At 45.5% G+C, this 18839-nt stretch overlaps 1 protein-coding gene across 3 annotated transcripts in view; it reads right to left on the bottom strand.

The window, feature by feature from the left end:
• Positions 1-18839, bottom strand: part of LOC118779113 (low-density lipoprotein receptor-related protein 1-like) — a 176162-nt gene that overhangs the window by 14937 nt on the left and 142386 nt on the right. For all 3 annotated transcript variants that reach the window (XM_036531009.1, XM_036531010.1, XM_036531011.1), the window contains 13 exons: positions 18535-18723; positions 14787-14935; positions 13378-13471; positions 12855-12971; positions 12563-12682; positions 11933-12055; positions 11180-11305; positions 10607-10723; positions 6574-6680; positions 5813-5945; positions 978-1100; positions 761-883; positions 234-371 (listed from right to left, as the gene is read on the bottom strand). In XM_036531009.1, the coding sequence (XP_036386902.1) occupies positions 234-371; positions 761-883; positions 978-1100; positions 5813-5945; positions 6574-6680; positions 10607-10723; positions 11180-11305; positions 11933-12055; positions 12563-12682; positions 12855-12971; positions 13378-13471; positions 14787-14935; positions 18535-18723 (1659 nt within the window). The remainder of the gene's footprint in view (positions 1-233; positions 372-760; positions 884-977; positions 1101-5812; positions 5946-6573; positions 6681-10606; positions 10724-11179; positions 11306-11932; positions 12056-12562; positions 12683-12854; positions 12972-13377; positions 13472-14786; positions 14936-18534; positions 18724-18839) is intronic.

Raw genomic sequence — 18839 nt, 5'->3', positions numbered from 1 at the left:
AGCATGGTGTACTAGGGTGTGTACTATTTTTCTAGCATGGTATGCCTGGCTGTGTAGTATTTTGCTAGCATGGTGTACCTGGCTGTGTAGTATTTTGTTAGCATGGTGTGCTTGGCTGTGTAGTATTTTGCTAGTATGGTGTACCTGGCTGTGTATTATTTTGTTAGCATGGTATGCCTGGCTGTGTAGTATTTTGCCAGCATGATGCATCTGGTGCATCATGTCTACAGCACCTGTCTTGCAGCCGATCTCGTCAGAGCCGTAGTCCTCACAGTCGTTAAAAAAGTTGCAGCGCAGGGTGGAGCTGATACACCTGCCATTGCTGCACAGGAACTCATCCTTCTCACAGACAGGTGTGGCTGGTGGGACCTCTGAGAGACAGACACACACTTGTGAGTAGTGAGTGAGTAATGAGTAGTCCCTCTGAGAGATTTACTACAACATGAAATCATAAGGATATCTATTCACTTGCAAGCTGTAGAGATAAAAGCAGGTAATTTCTTGAGTAATCTCTTTCTCTGTATGGAAATGCTTGATGAGGTCAGTGGTAAGCTGTGGTTCTAAAGCGAGAAGCTAACATCCGCTGTTAAGTCTCTTTTTCTGTGTTAAATTACTTAATAAAGACAAGGGGCCTTTTAGACCAGGGGTGCATTTTGGTGGCAGATGTGGCCGTAAAGGGGGAGGTAAGATTGGTTGTCACAGCAAAGCAGTGGTTTGTCACATAAAGGGATCTGGGAGATGCCACAAAGTGGACACTCACGGCAGTTGAGCTCATCAGTGTTGTCCCCACAGTTGTCAACACCATCGCACTGCTTGCTGACCCACAGGCACACGCGGTCATTGTGGCAGCGGAACTGCCTGGTGGGCGGGCACTGGAATTTCTCTGAGGGGCAGGAAGGGCAGACAGGCGAGTGCTAGGACCCAGAGAACATAGGCAGAATGGTGCTCTCAAGCTGAGACAACAGGCGGAGACTCACTGCATTCCTCTGGATTCTCGTCCGAGTTGTCCCCACAGTCATCCTCCCCATCACACTTCCAGGCTAGTGGCTTGCAGAGGGTGTTGTTGCACTGGAACTCCTCCAGGGGGCAGTGTCGTCCCACTGGAAAATGGTAGGAGGAGAATGTGGGGGCACATGACACATGGTATTTAGTCTCTCAGTCTGTTCTATGTTTACTCACAGCAGCTCCACAAAACCATGCTTCCTGTTATTCCAGCCATTTTATTCATTTAGCAGACGCTTTTATCCAAAGCAACGTACAAAAGTGGATATAGTGGGCAAACAACAGGCACAAGGGCAAGATGTGTACAGGTCAAACAATGCAGATAGTGCTGAAGGTGAGCACAAAGTCAGTGTAGCAAGACAGAACTAATCTGATCTAAGGTTACATATATCAAATACAGTCACTGGGACAATAAAGTGCTGCTATAATTACAACGTAAGAGACTTTTCCAGTCCTTCCAGTGCCAAACTCCCCTCCAACAGCTAATGCTCTTAGAACTGGGGGAAAGTGTTTCCTTGGCCAGGATGACTTCACTACATGTTGTGATTTAGCCCTCTTATCCAGAGCAACTTACATAGGAGTCATTCCATATCAAATCACCCAATTTGAGAAGGAAGCTCAGCAACAACACCAAATTTTTGTCAGGTCATCTTCAGATAAGAATGCATGGTAAAAATATGAAATGCCCACACGGTCAAATGAAGACATGAAAATAGTTGAGGAATGTTGAGGAAATCTGAAAATCAAGCACATTTCAAAAAATTATCCTGACACTCCTATAACAGTAATAAATATGGTTACTGCATACACAAGGCCTAATATGTCATAAAAAACACTGCTTTATCTAGCATACTGTTTGAGTGAGAAGCTCTCAAAGGGGGTGTCGTTTTATTATGTTTTGAATTTTCAGCCATTTTCAGAGCCTTGTAGGAGGAAAAGCACATAAGATACAAAGCTGTACAAAGTACAAAGTACAAAGTTTCAAAGCTGTACATTCCATATCAAAGGAGCTATGAATGCCAGAGGTTGGACCGAAAGGCTTGTTTGGCTAAATGCATAAAATTGATTAAAATTTCAAAGGGCTGTAGTTTCAAAACTATTAGAGATACAGATCTACTATTTGGGATTTCTCCACATGTTTAGTATGGGAGCAATTGTGAATTTTTTCACGGAAATCTGAGAGGGTGACCTGGGACCCTCTGGGTGATTTGATATGGAATGACCCATAGGTTACAACTTTACATGTTACCCATTTTTACTGAGGCAATTCTGGGTTAAGCACCCTTTTGGTTACCACCCTACCACACTGCTGCCTGACTTCAGCTACATGTGCAGACATAAAAAAGTGGAGACAGTACGGTTGGCTAAGCCCTATACATGTAGCTATCTTCATCCTATGCTACATTTCTGAACATCTGCATGCCAATGGCAAGGGAGTCTTTTCCAGAGGAGGGGGCACAGGCCTGCATGTATCTCCATCTTGGAGATATTGCCTTATACCCCTCCAGAGCCTCTCTATCACCTCCTTCGAATTCCATGCAATAACTGTCTCTCATCCCCTAAAACTCACCATTGTTGTTCTATATTGCCTCCCAGATCCACTCGGTCTCTCCATCAATGAACTCGACATGCTCCTGAGCTCCCTCCCAGACACCTCGCTGATTCTACTGGGCGATTTCAACATTCAACTTGAGAGCTCCTCAACAGCTAGCATACTCTCACTCCTGCACTCCTTCTCCCTCACCCTTTCCCCATCTCCTGCAACCCACAAAGCCGGCAACCAGCTCGACCTTGTGCTCACAAAGAACTGCACCACGTCCCACTTCACAGTGACTCCCCTCCATGTATCTGATCATTACTTTGTATCTTTCTCTCTCTCTCTCTCTGCCACCCTCAACTCCTCTGATATCCCCACTACTACCCTCAGGAGGAACCTTCACTCCCTTTCACACTCCACATTCACCTCCACTGTTCTCTCCACCCTCCCTCCCCTCACCGCCATGCCTGCTAATTCTGCTACAACTGTTTTTAACATGTCTGTCTCAATCTCTAGCTGCTCTCTGTCCCCTTATCTCCAGGACATCACAGCCATCGCCCACATCCCCATGGATGACCAACTCCCTCCACTCCGATAGAGCTGAGCTGTGGGCCACCGAGAGGAAGTGGAGGAAATCCAGATCCTCTGACAATCTAGCCTCCTACCACTCCCTCCCAACAGCCTTTATGGCCGCAACAACAGCAAGCAAAGTCCTCATTTTTCCAAACCAAAATCAATGCTAACATCACTAACCCTCACAATCTCTTCTCTACCTTTTCCACTCTCCCCTCCCCTCCTCCTCCCCCCTCCCCTTCTCTTCTTTCTGCAGAAGACTTCAAGGTTCACTTCGAGAGGAAGGTGTCCTGCATCCGGGACTCCTTCTGTCAGTGCTCCGCCTCCTTAGCTGCTGTGTTTTTGTTTTCCTTGCCCATGTGCTTTCGTTTTCCCTTGTATCTTAGTCCTGCCCCGCTCCCCGCCCGGTCTCCGCCCGCCTGATTGCCTGCACACCTGTCTCCCATCCCCTCGTCAGCCCTGCCCTATATCTTCCCTGCTTTTCCCTGTCCTGTTGCTAGTTCGGCACAGTGTGTTTCTCCTGTTTTGTCCCCGCCGTTTGCTTTTTGCTTCTGTCTGTGTGTTCTTCGTTTTTCGACCCTGCTCGTACCCTGACCTCGTTTTTGCCTGCCGCCTTGCCGCATTCGCCTGATTGCCTGCCTGTCCGGTTCCCGACCCTGCCTGCTCTGGTTTCCGATCCTCGTTCTGTCCACGGACTGCCTTCCGGTTTTCGACCCTGCCCGTTTCTGTTTAGCGATCTGCCTGACGATTTCATTTAAGATGCTTGGAACCCGAAACTCCCGTGGTCCGCGCCTGAGTCCTTGCCTGAACCTTGACACCTTCACTCCTCCAGCTACGACCTCAACCACCGGAAAGGCATCCAGTCACCACCTGTCCTCCTTCTCTACACTCAATGATTCTGAAGTTCTTCAACTCATCACAACCCAACAAGCTACAACCTTCCCTCTCAACCCCAATTCCTTCCACCCCTCTCCAATCTGTATCCGGTGAGATTGCTCCATATCTCTCCTCCATCATCAACTCATCTCTAACTACTGGCCTTGTTCCCACAGATCTTAAAAATGCTCTGGTTACCCCCCTGCTAAACTCTGACCCATGTGACATGAACAATTACTGTCCAGTATCCCTCCTGTCATTTGTATCCAAATCCCTTGAACGTGCTGTACTCAACCAACTGTCTCCCTTTCTCAACAAGCACAACCTCGTGGATCCTCACCAGTCTGGGTTCATACCCGGGAACTCAACTGAAACGGCACTCCTGGTGGTGACAGAGGCCCTCCACGCAGCTAGAGCCTCTGACCTGTCTTCGGTCCTAATCCTCCTCGATCTCTGTGTTTGATACCTTCAATCACCAGCTGCTCATCGCCAAGCTCTCGGAGATTGGCATCTCTGGGACCGCCCTTTCTTGGTTCAGGTCCTACCTGACCGGTAGATCTTCCCAGGTCTACTGGAAAGGCTCAACCTCCACACCCACTCCCCTCACTACAGGTGTCCCCCAGGGCTCTGTATTGGGACCCCTCCTCTTCTCTATCTAAATCACCTCACTTGGTTCAGTTATTAACTCACATAGTTTCTTCTACCACTGCTATGCTGACGACACTCAGCTAATCTTTTCTTTTCCTCCCTCAACCCCCCAGGTCAACAAAAAGATCTCTGCATGCCTGGCTGACATCTCTAAATGGATGACCTCCAACCACCTAAAGCTTAACCTGGACAAGACCGATCTATTGTTCATCCCGGCCAAGCTCTCTCCTCTTCAAGAGCTCACACTTACTGTTGACGGCACCACAGTAACTTCCTCTACACTGGTGAAGAGCCTGGGCATCACCCTTGACAACAGGCTGGACTTCAACGACTACATCTCGCAGACAACACACTCCTGTCGATTCCTTCTCTTCAACATCAGGAGGATTCGCCCTTTTCTGACCACCTACTCCACCCAGCTGCTTGTCCAGGCCACTGTGCTCTTCCGCATCACCCCATTTACTGAGATCCCTCCACTGGCTCCCGGTCGCAGCCAGGATCTGCTTCAAAACCTTGACTCTTACCTTTTCTGCTGCAAGAAAAACCGCCAACTTCGACCTCGACAACTTCGCTCTGCTACATCCAGCGCCTCGCTCCTCCCACCAACAGAATGAAAGGCCACACTCCTCTCAACGTCGTTTTTCCATCATCGCCCCCAGTGGTGGAATGAACTCCCCACCCCCCCAAGAACAACTCCTTCACTCCAACCTTCAGACTTCAGACATGGGCTGAAGACACACCTCTTCAGACTCTACCTGGACTGACACCCTTGCCATTTGACCTTGTAAATCTAAGATTCTAAGATTGGCTCGTACTTGTAGCACTATCTCTTACAACGTTGTATTTGTAGCACGTTTTTGACCTTGGTAGTATAGCAGCACTTTATTGTCCCAGTGACTGTATTTGGTATATGTAACCTTAGATCAGATTAGTTCTGTCTCGCTACACTGACTTTGCACTCAGCTTCAACACTATCTGCATTGTATGACCTGTACACATCTTGCCCTTGTGCCTGTTGTTTGCCCACTATATGCATTGGATATCGCTTTGGATAAAAGTGTCTGCTAAATGAATAAACATAAAATGTGAATGTAAATGGTGACATCTCAAATGGTTGGATGCTATCCCTGCATTTCTGAGAGCCATGGGGGGGGGGGACGTCCATCTGTCCCTCACCTCCACTGTCGCACTTCTCCTCATCACTGCCGTCCATGCAGTCGGCATCTGCGTCACAGCGCCAGCGAATGGGGATGCAGTGGCCATTCTTGCACTGGAACTGGTCGCTGTCACACTTCAGGTCGCAGCCGTTCTGCAGAGGGGGGAGGGGGGACATGCTACAAGCCGTCAGCACTGCTAGGCTGGTTCTGTCTCTTCATCAGTAGCAAGGGCTTGAGTGTGAGGAGTGCACCAGTTCGAATCCAGACGTGGCACAGCACAGGCAGAGTATCAACTTCCAGTTACGGTTTATGCATAAGCATGTTACGTTTATTGTCATTTATAGGACAATAAGGTTACATTTTTTACATATTCTTCATTTACACAGCTAGATATTCACTGAGGCAAGTGTGGGTTAGGCACCTTGCCCAAGGGTATAACAGCAGTGTCCTAGTGGGGAATTGAACTAGCAACCTTTGGGTTACAAGCCCTACTCTTTGCCACATTAGTATGTTTGCACATTTAAGACCCTGTACTGGATATGAACATTGAACAAAAGGAGGCAACCAATCTAGCAGCTCAGCATCTGTGGCCATCTGGCACATGCCTGCTGATGACGGCAGGAAGACAGGTTCGTCTACTGGAGCATTAATAGGAATCATGGCATTTGATGTATTGCCACAGTTCTGGCTCAGTGCCTTGGTGTATGTGAGAGCCAGGCTTGCACTGGCAGCGAGGACCAGAAATAGGCAGAGAGGGCTGTTTTGGAGGGCGAGTTTTACCTCATCTGACCCATCAGCACAGTCGTGGTCGCCGTCACACTTCCACCTCCCCGCAATGCAGCGGCCATTGGTGCAGGCAAACTCGCTCTCTGAGCACTGCCGTGGCACTAGGGAGCAACAGAGAGGACACACACCATCACCCAATGCACAAACCCAGTCACACTGATGTTAATACACAACACACAACACAAAGGGCCAATCACACTGATGTTAATATGCAGCACGCAACACAAAGAGCCACTCAAACTGATGACACTGATGTAAAGAAGCACTACTTAAAATGTTAACTCTTTTCTCTCCAGGGGAAGTGCACAGACACTCTAACCCCATATACTGCTCCATTTTATACAGATCTTTAAAAAGAACCAAAATGAGACACACAACTGTTCTGCAGCTGGCAAAAATCTAATTTTCAGCACAGTCACAGCCTCCATCGCACTTCCACCTCTCGACGATGCAGCGGCTGTTAGTGCAAGCGAACTCACTCCCTGAGCACTGCTGTGGCACTAGGGGGTGACAGAGAGCATACACACTGTCACACACTGTCAAAGGGCCAATCACACTGATGTTAATGTGCAACACGCAACACAAAGAGCCAATCAAACTGAGGTTAATGTGCAACACTCAACACAAAAAGCCAACTGCACTGTTTATATGCAACACTCAACACAAAGGGCCAATCACACTGAGGCTAATGTGCAACACTCAACACAAAGGACCAATCACACTGATACTAACTCTTCTCTCTCCAGGGGAAGTCAGGAAATGCATAGACACACTATCAAACTGACTACCACTCCACTTTAAACAGAGGTCTTTAAACAAAACCAAAAAGAAACTTGCAAAAGTTCTACAATTGGCAAAAATCAAATTTTACAGCACTGTGAACAGCAGAATAGGGTAGAGAGGAAGACATAACATGTTTTAGGGCTTGGATTTCTGGGCGTAACAGAGTACATTCATGCATCAGGGATAAAGGGGCTGGTCTGAAAGGGAGGATGTAAGGAGATGTAGGTCTGAGAGGCAGCATCCATGATTACATTAAATGACTCAAGATGGCCTTACCCACAGTGACTATAAGTGGACTACTGAATGGCACGAAACTGCCTGCAACTCTTTGTAAAGTACAACGATGCAACTGTCGAGCATCACCAAGAAGTAGAAAGAGTCTTTGTACATAAAGAGTAACAAAACCATGACAGGGTGAATTCATAGGTTGTAGGGCAGAGGTGTGGTACAGTGGCTTAAATATGTTGGTGCCAATGAGGATCTTGCCATCTGCCTCAACTAGCACAAGTCTGAAGCGACAGTACTGTGCATTTTATGTTGATTCTACATTCTACAGAATACCTCCATGGCAAAATGTATATTTCTAAATGTGTTCTAAAATCACTGTTGCTAATATGTTCTAAAATCACTGTTTCATCACGCTACTCAGAATGGCGTGCAATTTAAAACTTATGAATTGTTTATTTCCGGAATTTTCCATTTAATATTTTCAGACCGCGGTTGACCGCGCGTAAAATCGAAAATCGCGCAAGAAATCGCGGAAAGCGAAACCGCTGGTCCATTGATCCCAATTAACACTATGAAAATCCTTGGATGATATTGCGTGCCTTCAGCTTCTGGAAGGCTTGGGCAATGCATTTTTTTTGCTTACATTTTCTTGTCAAACCATTTTCGTCTAATTTCAGTTGTGCGTCCCTCTGCTGACACAGCATTTACAGCATCACAAATGTTTTGCCATTGCTGGGTTTTTGATTTTCCCGCAACACCGATGCTCTGGAAAATCACATATTTACTTTGTGTGAGTTTATTTAACAGTACGTCGTTTCACTACTGCTGAAGTTCTTTTTCTTCTTACAGCCTTTTTTGGTGGCATTTCTCCAACTCTTGGGCATGTGCCAGAGTATTTGCACGCGGCACAACACCTACCCTTATATAGTGTTTAGGGAGCGTTACCTATGGTAATAACAAACATTTGGCCACGCCCCTCCAATTAACAATCAAGTGGGACTTCATTTTCAATTCGTTCTGCAGCCTGGGTAAGAGCAAATTTGGATGGTTAAGAACGTTTGGTGCATCTGGACTTCTGGAGTTGACTTCACTTATTTTTTTCTCTAAACAGAAAATTAAGAGAAAATATAGAGAGAAATTTAAGAGAATGTTGCTGCATGAGTAGTATTGCTGCAACCAGTAATGTTCTGACCCTTGTGGTAAAATAATTAAATGCACAGAACACCAAATGAAACAAATGAGTCTAAAACAATGAGCAGTTTATGAGGTGATTTTTGTTGATATGGGCTTTGAAATTGGCAGCTTTTATCAAGGAGACTACAGGCCACAAATACATACACACATCAGACTTGACCATACACTGGTGGTCAGAAATTATAGTGGATTCACAGAGGACATGATACACTATCCATTGTAGAAATTAATCCATGGAAAAATTTAATGCCAAATCTGATCTAAATATGTTTTTGTGGTGACAGCCTCAGTAGAGCTGTACTGAATCTGTATTAGATTGCTTTTATTTAACTTGTGCAGCTGATTTTAAGATCAAATATTAATGTGAGCAGACTGTGAACTAATATTTATGAGTTCACAGTAATACACTGTGTTCCTAAGGGCCACTTCTGAGCAGACCTCCAGTGTACAGACACATGGACAGGGAACAGCTACTAGGGAGCACACAGATGTGGGGGGTTACCTGAGGACAGGGAAGGGCAGGGGCGAGCTCAGGAGCCAGTAATCCACTGAGGAGGCAGAGCTGGAGTACATTTAATGTGTTTCACAGCACCCTCCCCTGCCCAGCTCCCAGGTTCTGGGAATGGGACAGGGGCTACTGGGGGTTGGTCAGGGGTGAGGATGAGAGTTTTGAAGGTGAAGAGACCTACCTCTGACTCACGCCCACAGGTCAGTGTGAAATGAAGCATAAAGCCAAGATGAAGTGAGATGTGTCAACGACCGAAGCCAAAAAACCCTCACAGGACAGAAAATTAAGCTCTCAACGACAGCTACAACCACAACTGCAAGTACAACTACACACCAACAGGCTTGGGGAGTAACAGAATACATGTAACAAATACAAATATCACCTTGCAAACAAACACATAGCTAGCTAGCTACAATAAAAAAACGTAGTAAGCTAGATAGCTTGCTAGCTAATTTGGCTTTCACGCACTTTCCTCGACTGTCATATTACTAATAGATATCTGGCTAGCTATCAAAGTAATACAGCCTCATCACGTCTCTTCTGACCAAATAGTTTATTTTACCACAGACAATGCAAGCAACCTGTTCTGACAACTTTAGTACTGTTAGCTAGCTAGCTACCAACCAAATCAACATTATAGTTAGTACATGCGCATAGTTACCGCTATTAATCTAAATGCGCATTCACACATAACAAAGGAAGGAATATCTGGACACACAATTAATAAATCTAACAATGAACATAAAATGTTATATTAGGCTAAACAATTTCACCAGCACATCCAATCCAATCCAAAAGTAATGGAAAGTAATGAAGTTATGTTACTTTAATATTGTGATACTTGGATTAGGTTACTGATTACATTTTTTCACAGGTGATTAGTAATTGTATTGGAATACATTTTTAAAGTAACCCTCCCAACCCTGCAAACAAACAAACACACACACACACACACACACACACACAAAACCACAAAGTCACAAAATGGTGTTAAACCCCTTGCAGCCACCAACTTCAGTCATGGAAAGTGACAATGTCATGCGCTTGATTTCAGGATACAGACACCACTGAATAAGATCAGCCAGTGACTAGCAGCATTCTGCATCAATGCGTGATTTTTAGCACAGACCATACGCACCTAAATCAAACTCAGCCCACAAGACTGGAACTACAGTCAACCCTCTGACTCAGCAGCTGAGTTGAGCAGCTGACTGAAACTCTGACCCCTTGCAGATAAATAGCCAGTCATGGGTCTACGTCCCTTGGTGGGTGGGGAGACGGGCTGAGAGAGGGAGGTAGCGTGGGGAAACCTACCACACTTGTCCTCATCAGAGTTGTCGCCACAGTCATTGTCGTAGTCACACTGCCAGCGGCCAGGGACACAACGGTTATTCTTACAACGGAACTGGTAGGGCTCGCAAGTACGCTCATCTGAGAGGGGGCACGTACACACACGGACAGGGAGACAGACGGACAGATGGACACACAGACAGGCCAATTAACACACAAGCAGGTACAGACAGCCAGACACAGAGAGAGAAAGAGACAGAATGAGGATCTGCTGGAAGATGGGGGTCGTCACCATAGGTGCCACCCCCGCTGTCTTCAGAAATATCTGGAAAGCTAAGGTAACACCACCTTGTCTGTGTAAATTAAGTTTTGTCTTTACAAATCATGGTATTTCTTACATGCTCCCATTGTGCAACTACTTACAGTATATAATATGCTAAATGAATCCTTACATGTATGAGAAATAACTATAGAATATGTTAATGTATTATAGAAAGAATGCAAAAAAAGGTATGCAATTAAAAATCTAGTACTATCTGGTCCAAAATTTCTCTGTTCAAATTAAACTGTCAACCAGGCCCCCAAGCCATCCCTCACCACACTCCTCCTTGGGCTCATCAGAGGCGTCGCCGCAGTCATCTTCACCATCACACTTCCAGCGTGCTGGGATGCAGCGGCCAGAGTCCTTACAGCGGAACTCGTCCACTCCACACGTCATCTGGGCTGGGTGGGCACAATGGGAGAGGTCAAATATGCAGAGGGGGAGCAGCCAGGGGAATGAGGGGAGGGGTCAGTTAAACAGAGCAGGAGTGGCCAGGGGAGTGGAGGGAGGGATCAAATATGTAGAGGGGGAGTGACCAGGGGAAAGAGGGGAGGGGTCAGTTAAACAAAGGGGGAGCAGCCAGGGGAATGAGGGGAGGGATCAAATATACAGAGCGGGAGTAGCCAGGGGAGTTGGGGGAGGGGTCAGTTAAACAAAGTGGGAGTGGCCAGGGGAATGAGGGGAGGGGTCAGATATACAGAACGGGAGTAGCCAGGGAAGTGGGGGGAGGGCTCAGCTATACAGAGCGGGAGCGGCCAGGGGAATGAGGGGAGGGCTGAAATTTAATTAATTCATTTTCATTCACAAATCTTCACAGAGAATGATGGGGAATTTAATTTCCATTCATTGCCTCAATTGACTGAGTTTAAATGAAACTTATCCCAGCTCTCATTCATATGCATGCTCTACCTATGGAAATAGCACCACCCAGTGACCTGCCTCATTGGTGACAGACATGCAGAGGTAATTGAGTGATACCAGCACAGGACTGGGAGGGGGGTGAGAATGAGGGTAGGTTCTGGCCTTACTGCAGTTGGCAGGTTCGTCTGAGCCATCCACACAGTCGTTGTCACGGTCACACACCCAGACACGCGGGATGCAGCGCTTGGTGATGGCACACTGGAATTGGTTGGGGGCGCAGGTCACCTCAGCTGCAGGGGGAAAAGAGAGTGGAGAGAAAGAGGACTTTGATTGGTCAGGACAGACAGGGCTGACATGTGCTCTGTGAGACTTCTAATGACAAAAGAGCACCACTGTAAAGGTGTTTTGGCCCAGGATGGAAGAAGTGAGAGTAAATAAGGGCCCTCCTGGAAACAGAAACCCATGTCCTCACTTCTTTTTTCAGCAACCCCATTTTTATTTAACTGGACACATGATGATTCACTTTCATATTAGCATTATATTACCATCACTACATCTTTCCTGCCCTGTTGAAGACAGAACTGAAAATGTGATAACCAACACTGATTTCATGTGATTTGGTTGGTCTCTCATTTAGAAACCTACAAAATAAATTAAAACAAGTGTACTTTGTTGATTAATTAATGAGAGTAACAGTTAACATCTATACTGAGATCTTCCAGATGCCCTCCTGCGACATAGCTTCTCCTGTTCCCTGTAAGAATGAAGGGTGGGGCGGGGAGGGGGGCGGGACTCACGACAGTCCTTCTCATCCTCCCCCTCTCCACAGTTGTCCTGTCCATTACAGCGGAAGATTCCAGGGATGCAGCGGCTGGGATGGGTGCACTTGAACTGGCTGGGCAGGCACACATGGATATCTGAAATATAGACACACAGAGCATGCTTAAAATGGCTAAGCAAACAGAACACGGCCCTGCCAGGACGAAACACAGGCACAGAGAAAAGGAGAACAAGAGAGAGAGAGAAAGAGGGGGCAAGAGGGGACAGGCACATGGGGGTGGGGGAGAGCAGAGAAGGGATGGGGTGTACCGCAGTTGGCCTCGTCAGAGTTGTCCTGACAGTCATTGTCTCCATCGCAGATATAGGCAGGATTGGTGCAAATCCCCGTGCCGCACTGGAACTGGCCGGGTCGACACTTGAACTCGGCTACAGGGAGGGGACACCAGGCATACGTGCACAAACACTTCAGTTAGCACCTCTGCCTCAGTGAGTGTCATGGTCACCAGCTATACTGCACATAGGGCGCAGCTGTTATAAAGAACATTCCCACACCTGCTCTCCCCCCAGCTACAGAGTCACTACATAAATTGTGGTGTTCATCTGATATCTATGACACTGCACTCTCCACACACAGGAAATTTGGTACTGCTAATTTACAATCAGATCTGCTTATGCGCTCAGGCTTTGTTATTGTGAATGACAATGAAGGTTCTCATTCAGTTAAATCCATCATTGCCAGATGGCTCTTCCGTATGATTGCTTTTACTGTATGGGATCAATCTAGCCACTTTGAATGTGGATTCCTACACTTCCCACAATCCCCCACACTCACGGCAATCGGCAGGCTCATCAGACCGGTCCCCACAGTCGTCTTCTGTGTCACATTTCCACCAGAAGGGGATGCACTTGTCATTTTGGCAAACAAACTGCAGAAGGCAAGAAGAGGAGGCTAGAGACAGACTGCACCATTGCAGGCTAAGACGGACTAAGAGCATCTGGTGTGCTGGTTATGGCCGTGGGTCCATAGGACACATGGTACTGTACTCCGGCCACTCCAGTAAAAACAGCTTGACATGCCACTGAATGTGTTTCACCTTTAACTCCTTACCAAGGGCTAGAACAGTTAGACAGGACATCCCTCGTTACTGGTGTTGGGCTACTGATCGACTTGAGAATATCACTCACTGTTCATACTGCCTGAGTCTTACAAACTCTGCTGAGATCTGCTTCAACAGTGGGATCTGCAGTGTAATTTACTGAGAGATTTCCAAGTGAGATCATGGCCGTAACCAGGGTTTGAAAAATAGTGAGGTCCGGGGGGGGGGGTTGCGGGGGGCGGAGGTTGGTGTTTAGGTTTTGTCAATGTTGTCACAATGACACATAAAAACATTACATTCGTAAGAACATTATCTACAGCATCAGATACATGGGTATCTGACAAATACATAGGTCTGCAGTATGAAGCATGATAATTAAGCTAAGGTTATTTGTAACCTTAGCTAGCTATAAGAATTAAAAGAAAAATGCTTGAGAGTAACACCATTACAAGCTAATGTCACACTTATATTCATTTCCAAATTTGGCTTTGAAATGTTTAGTAGTATGTTTATTGATACCGTCGCCTGCGTAAGCTGTTTTTTAACCAATGGCGTTGTGTAAAACATTATCTAGCCTACTAATATGAAAGAAATAGCCTAGCCTTCATTATGGCCAGAGTACGTGTAACGGGTGTAGGGTCAGTGAACGAGCAAGCGAGTTTTGAACCTGCGGTCTCACTGCTCAGTGCCAACCCCTTATGGCCAGCCAGGCATGGACTGGCAATTGGGAAGTTCGGGAATTTTCCCGGTGGGCCGGTTTTGTGAGGGCCGGTGTCATGTACAATTCTTCCCAGCAATGGGAAGAATTGTACGGCAACAGACACTAAATAATAATTCTAAACTGAATTAAGCATGTTCTCGTCTCAGAGGAGAAGTTCTCAACCACTTTTTTTTATCCAGTTGTATTTAGCTTCAAATTTTATTTTTAGCTCTAAAAAAATTATCGAGGTCCGGACCTCGGTGACCTCATAACTGGTTATGGGCATGAATGAGATCTACTGAGATGTTTCGACTGTGTGATATATTAAGATCTGCCATCAATATGTATCAGTATGTCATTCAGCTTAGATTAGTTTCCACAGTGTGAACTACTGGGACGTTTCCAGGATGATCTACTGGGATCTACAGAGCTCCATGTTCTGACCTGGCTGGCGGTGCAGTTGGACAAGCACTGTCGCCCATCGTTGGCCAGGTAGAAATTTGAGGGACAGGCGCACTTGTATCCACCACCAGGGGACAGCAGGCACAGGTTACTGCAGCCCCCATTGTCTGTCTGGCAGGGGTGGTTGGTCACTGTGAGAGGAGAGGCCAACCGTTAGAAAACACATGGAGCCCACAGCAGAGTGGAAACAGCAAACAAACTGTCTACTACTCATTCTTTCTTTTACATCATTTTATTCTTCACTTAACAGTATCATTAAGGACACTACTGTAGAGGATTACTCTGATTAATATATGGGTTGCTGGTACTGAAACAGTTAAGATCTTTGAGCTTGAATATTGCGCTTTACTTGTCCTTCAACTTGTCAAGTCACCACCTGCCAGCGTACATACAATCCTGATCCATGTCATATTATACTCCAGAGTTTTATAATTATGCATTACTTACAGCTTACACACACACCTACATGCACACACATATACACACACCTACACACACGCACAAACACACACACACATACATATAAATACACACACATACAGAATTACAAACTATAACATTAAAAAAAGTTTTTACAATACTGATTATACTAGGTCATCATTAGCAGTAGTAATAATTTATGTCAGTCCTTAATAACAATTCTCTAAAATAAATGCACACAGAAATAAATAAATAGCAATAAGGCATTAATTAAAAGAAAAACAAAGAATATTGCCCGAAAAGGTGTAGGCTGAAGCTTTAGCTTATTATGCCTACTGTTATGCCCACGTCCTAGCGAGTGGGTCATAATGGTAAATCATTTCTTTCCTGAGGTTTCTTTAGTTCATCATATTAGTTATTAGTTTAGTTAGTCCGTAGCACTCATTTAGTGACACGACGGCTTTGCACCTAGAATGGTGATTTGGAAGGGAAATTGGGACGACGCCCTCTGTCCAGATTGGGGCGCTGGTCAGAAACGGGGAGGGCATTTCTTTTTTTGAATGCCAGAGTGGTGGGAAAAGGGGGTGTGCATGTGTGTGTGAGAGACGCACCTGAGACCGGCCTGCCAAAGAAGTGGATACCCCAACTTTCTGACCTAGCCAGTTCCGTTTTCCTTTTCTGATGGGACACGCCGAGTTTTAAGAAAATGCTTTAAAAAAATCTGAACGAGTAACGAAAGGATGCTGGAGCTCTTCGCCGACGGAGCAGCAGCTTGAGTTGGTCTGATGACAGGTTCGGCGACCTGGCTGAGGTGAGTCCCAGTTTTTGTTTCCAGCTTCACCATTCCGGGTCAGCCGCATTTTGGTACAAGTGAGAGTCTATCCACTAGACAGCGGGAAAGCCGTAACACTACCCTTTTTACATAACATATTCTGATAGGCAACCCTTTCACTACTTTTACTTGTATAGTTTAGGCTATACAAAGACAAAACAAAACAGAGGCAAAAAAAAGAGTTCCAAACGTTTCATACATAATAATTGTCAGGGCTCCGCCCCCTTAGCCGCGGTGTTCTCGTTTGTTTCCCCTGTGTTTTAGCCCCGCCCCGCTGCCTGTCTGCTCACCTGTATTCCATCACCTCGTCATCCCTGCCCTATATCTCCTCTGCGTGTCCCTGTCTGTTTGCTTGTTCGTTGCAGTGAGTTTTTTCCTGTCTCGTCCCCGCTCTAGCTAACCTGACGTTTTTGACCACTGTTCTCGGATTCCTGCCTGATTCTCGACTTCGCCCTTCGCCTGCCGTTTTGGTTCCGTCTGCCTGATTCTTGACCACCTGGTTCCCGACTCTGCCTGCCCCGACTCCTGATCCTGGATCTGCCCCCGGACTGCCTTCCCGTGTCTCTGAACCCTGCCTGCCCCTGGATTACGAACTGCCTGACGATTTCCAATAAACGCTTGATTTCGCTTACCCGGTGGTCCGCGCTTGTGTCCCGATCCCCGTCCGTGACAATAATGATCATATCTCAGTTATATATTTGTTTACCATCTTATTATTTTAAACATTTTTTTAAATTTGCAAAGTGAGCTACACATTCTTAATTCCTTGTCACATTTATTCCACAAGTTTACCCCTTTGACAATTACATTACCTCTTACATCTATTTTTTATATTTGTCCTTACCCTTGTTTTTTTGAACATACATATTCATACTGGCTCCCTCTAATTTCAAACAATAAATAAGTAAATATATAATTTTATGTAGTGTGTGGATTGTGTGTGTAGATTGTGTTTCATAGACGATCTGGCAACTTGGGTAACGTGTGGGTAATGTGTTTTATTTTATGAAAACCTGTGCACGTCTTTTGACCACAACTTTTGAATCATTGCAATTTAAATCAAATACATATTTTGTGCTTATTTTTCATACAAAGTGGGACGCAATGTCAGCCCTATGTTCTAGACAATGCAGAAATTTGCTGTGATTTCAAAACGAATTACTCAACAACTTTGTCACATGGAGAAACAACTAGTATCATCGGGAAGGGTAAGTTCTGCTGTTTATTTGTGGTACGTTGTGAAGCAGTAGGGACTTCATGACTTATTCAACCGAGAAGCAGGAGTGTGAAAACGGGTGAAGAAATTAGCAAAGATATTACTTTGCAGTAGTTTGATCTGTCTTCATAACGTAATTACTTTGGTACATACAAATATGGGACTAACATCATTACAAAGCTCCAGTTCCGCTCTTTCTTGTGATATGTGTTCCATATCTATGCAATGACGAGTTCATGAGTATTTCAAACAAGAGTAATGGGTGTGGAGATGGACACAGAGCTGTATGCAGATTGTACGTATGATTAAATTTGATGTAAATTAAAAATTATCTTTCTCGCCAACTCTTCGTTGCATAGACAAGGAACTAGCACCGTTAGCGATGAATACTTCGTGAGCAATTCAACCGGGAAGAAGGGATATGAATTTGGACGCAGGCTGCGCCTGTTGGGCTTTAAGGGTTAAAAGACATTTTTAGTGACAATTGCAAGTGACAAACAATTTTTTAAAGATTTTTCCAGAGACCCCCCAAAATTTTGCTGTTGAGGCTTTCAGGGGGTCTCAAGTGTCAATCAAGGGGTCTCGGACCCCCCAAGACCCCCCATATTTCGCACCCTTCTTATAGCTCTCTTCTGCAGCATGAAAACTGATAATGTCAAAAAATGATAACTTGTTAAGGTCAAACCATTCCTTTAAGACTTTCAATTCCCTTTTCACTGTATTCAGAAGCCGTTCCAAATTAGTGTCATCAGCAAATAAAACAAATTTTAGCAATTTGGACACTTTACAAATATCATTTATATACAGTATAAACAGTTTAGGGCCTAGCACTGAACCTTGTGGAACCCCATAAGTAACCTTCAACAAGTCAGATTCAACATTATTTATTTATTTAACATTATTTATCTGTTATCAAGGTAACTTCTTAGCCATGCATATGCTATCCCTCCAATACCATATCTCTTCAGTTTCTTCATTAATAAGCCATGATCAATAGTAATGTTTTTTTTAAGTCTATAAACACCCCCACAGTATACTCCTTGTTGTCCATTGCAGAGGAAATCTCTTCTACCATTTCCATCACTGCCATTGTAGTGGACCATTCAACAGCAACTGAATTTATATTACCTACACCATGCATTGTGGAAGTCAGAGGTATGAACGGCCTCCACTAAAGAGTGGTGCATAACTCCAGGGTGGACTCTTTGTATATCTGCTGCCCCTTAGTTGCATATGAAGCAGTGACATGTGCAGAGACTGACCTTCAGGCTGGCGGTAGGGGTGGTATATGTGGATGTCCATGGGCCGGTGTAGGGTGCTGATCAGCATGGTCTTGTTGGTGCCCAGAGTCTTGTGGGCGCGGTTGATGGACTTGGTCTCCCAGTCAGTCCAGTAGATGTACTCCTCGAACAGTGTCATGGCAAAGATGTGCGGGATGTCCCGACTCAGCACTGCAGACACAAGCACCACACACCAGCCAATCAGCGCACCTCCAGAGCAGGCCCAACCAATAGAACACCACACCCAGCCAATCAGCGCACCTCCAGAACAGGCCCAACCAATGAAA

The sequence above is a fragment of the Megalops cyprinoides genome, chromosome 6 (genome assembly GCF_013368585.1).
Source record: "Megalops cyprinoides isolate fMegCyp1 chromosome 6, fMegCyp1.pri, whole genome shotgun sequence".
In the NCBI taxonomy this organism is placed as follows: Eukaryota; Metazoa; Chordata; class Actinopteri; order Elopiformes; family Megalopidae; genus Megalops; species Megalops cyprinoides.
Note: the sequence above shows the minus strand (reverse complement) of the source record. Positions and strands in the feature narration are given on the sequence as shown.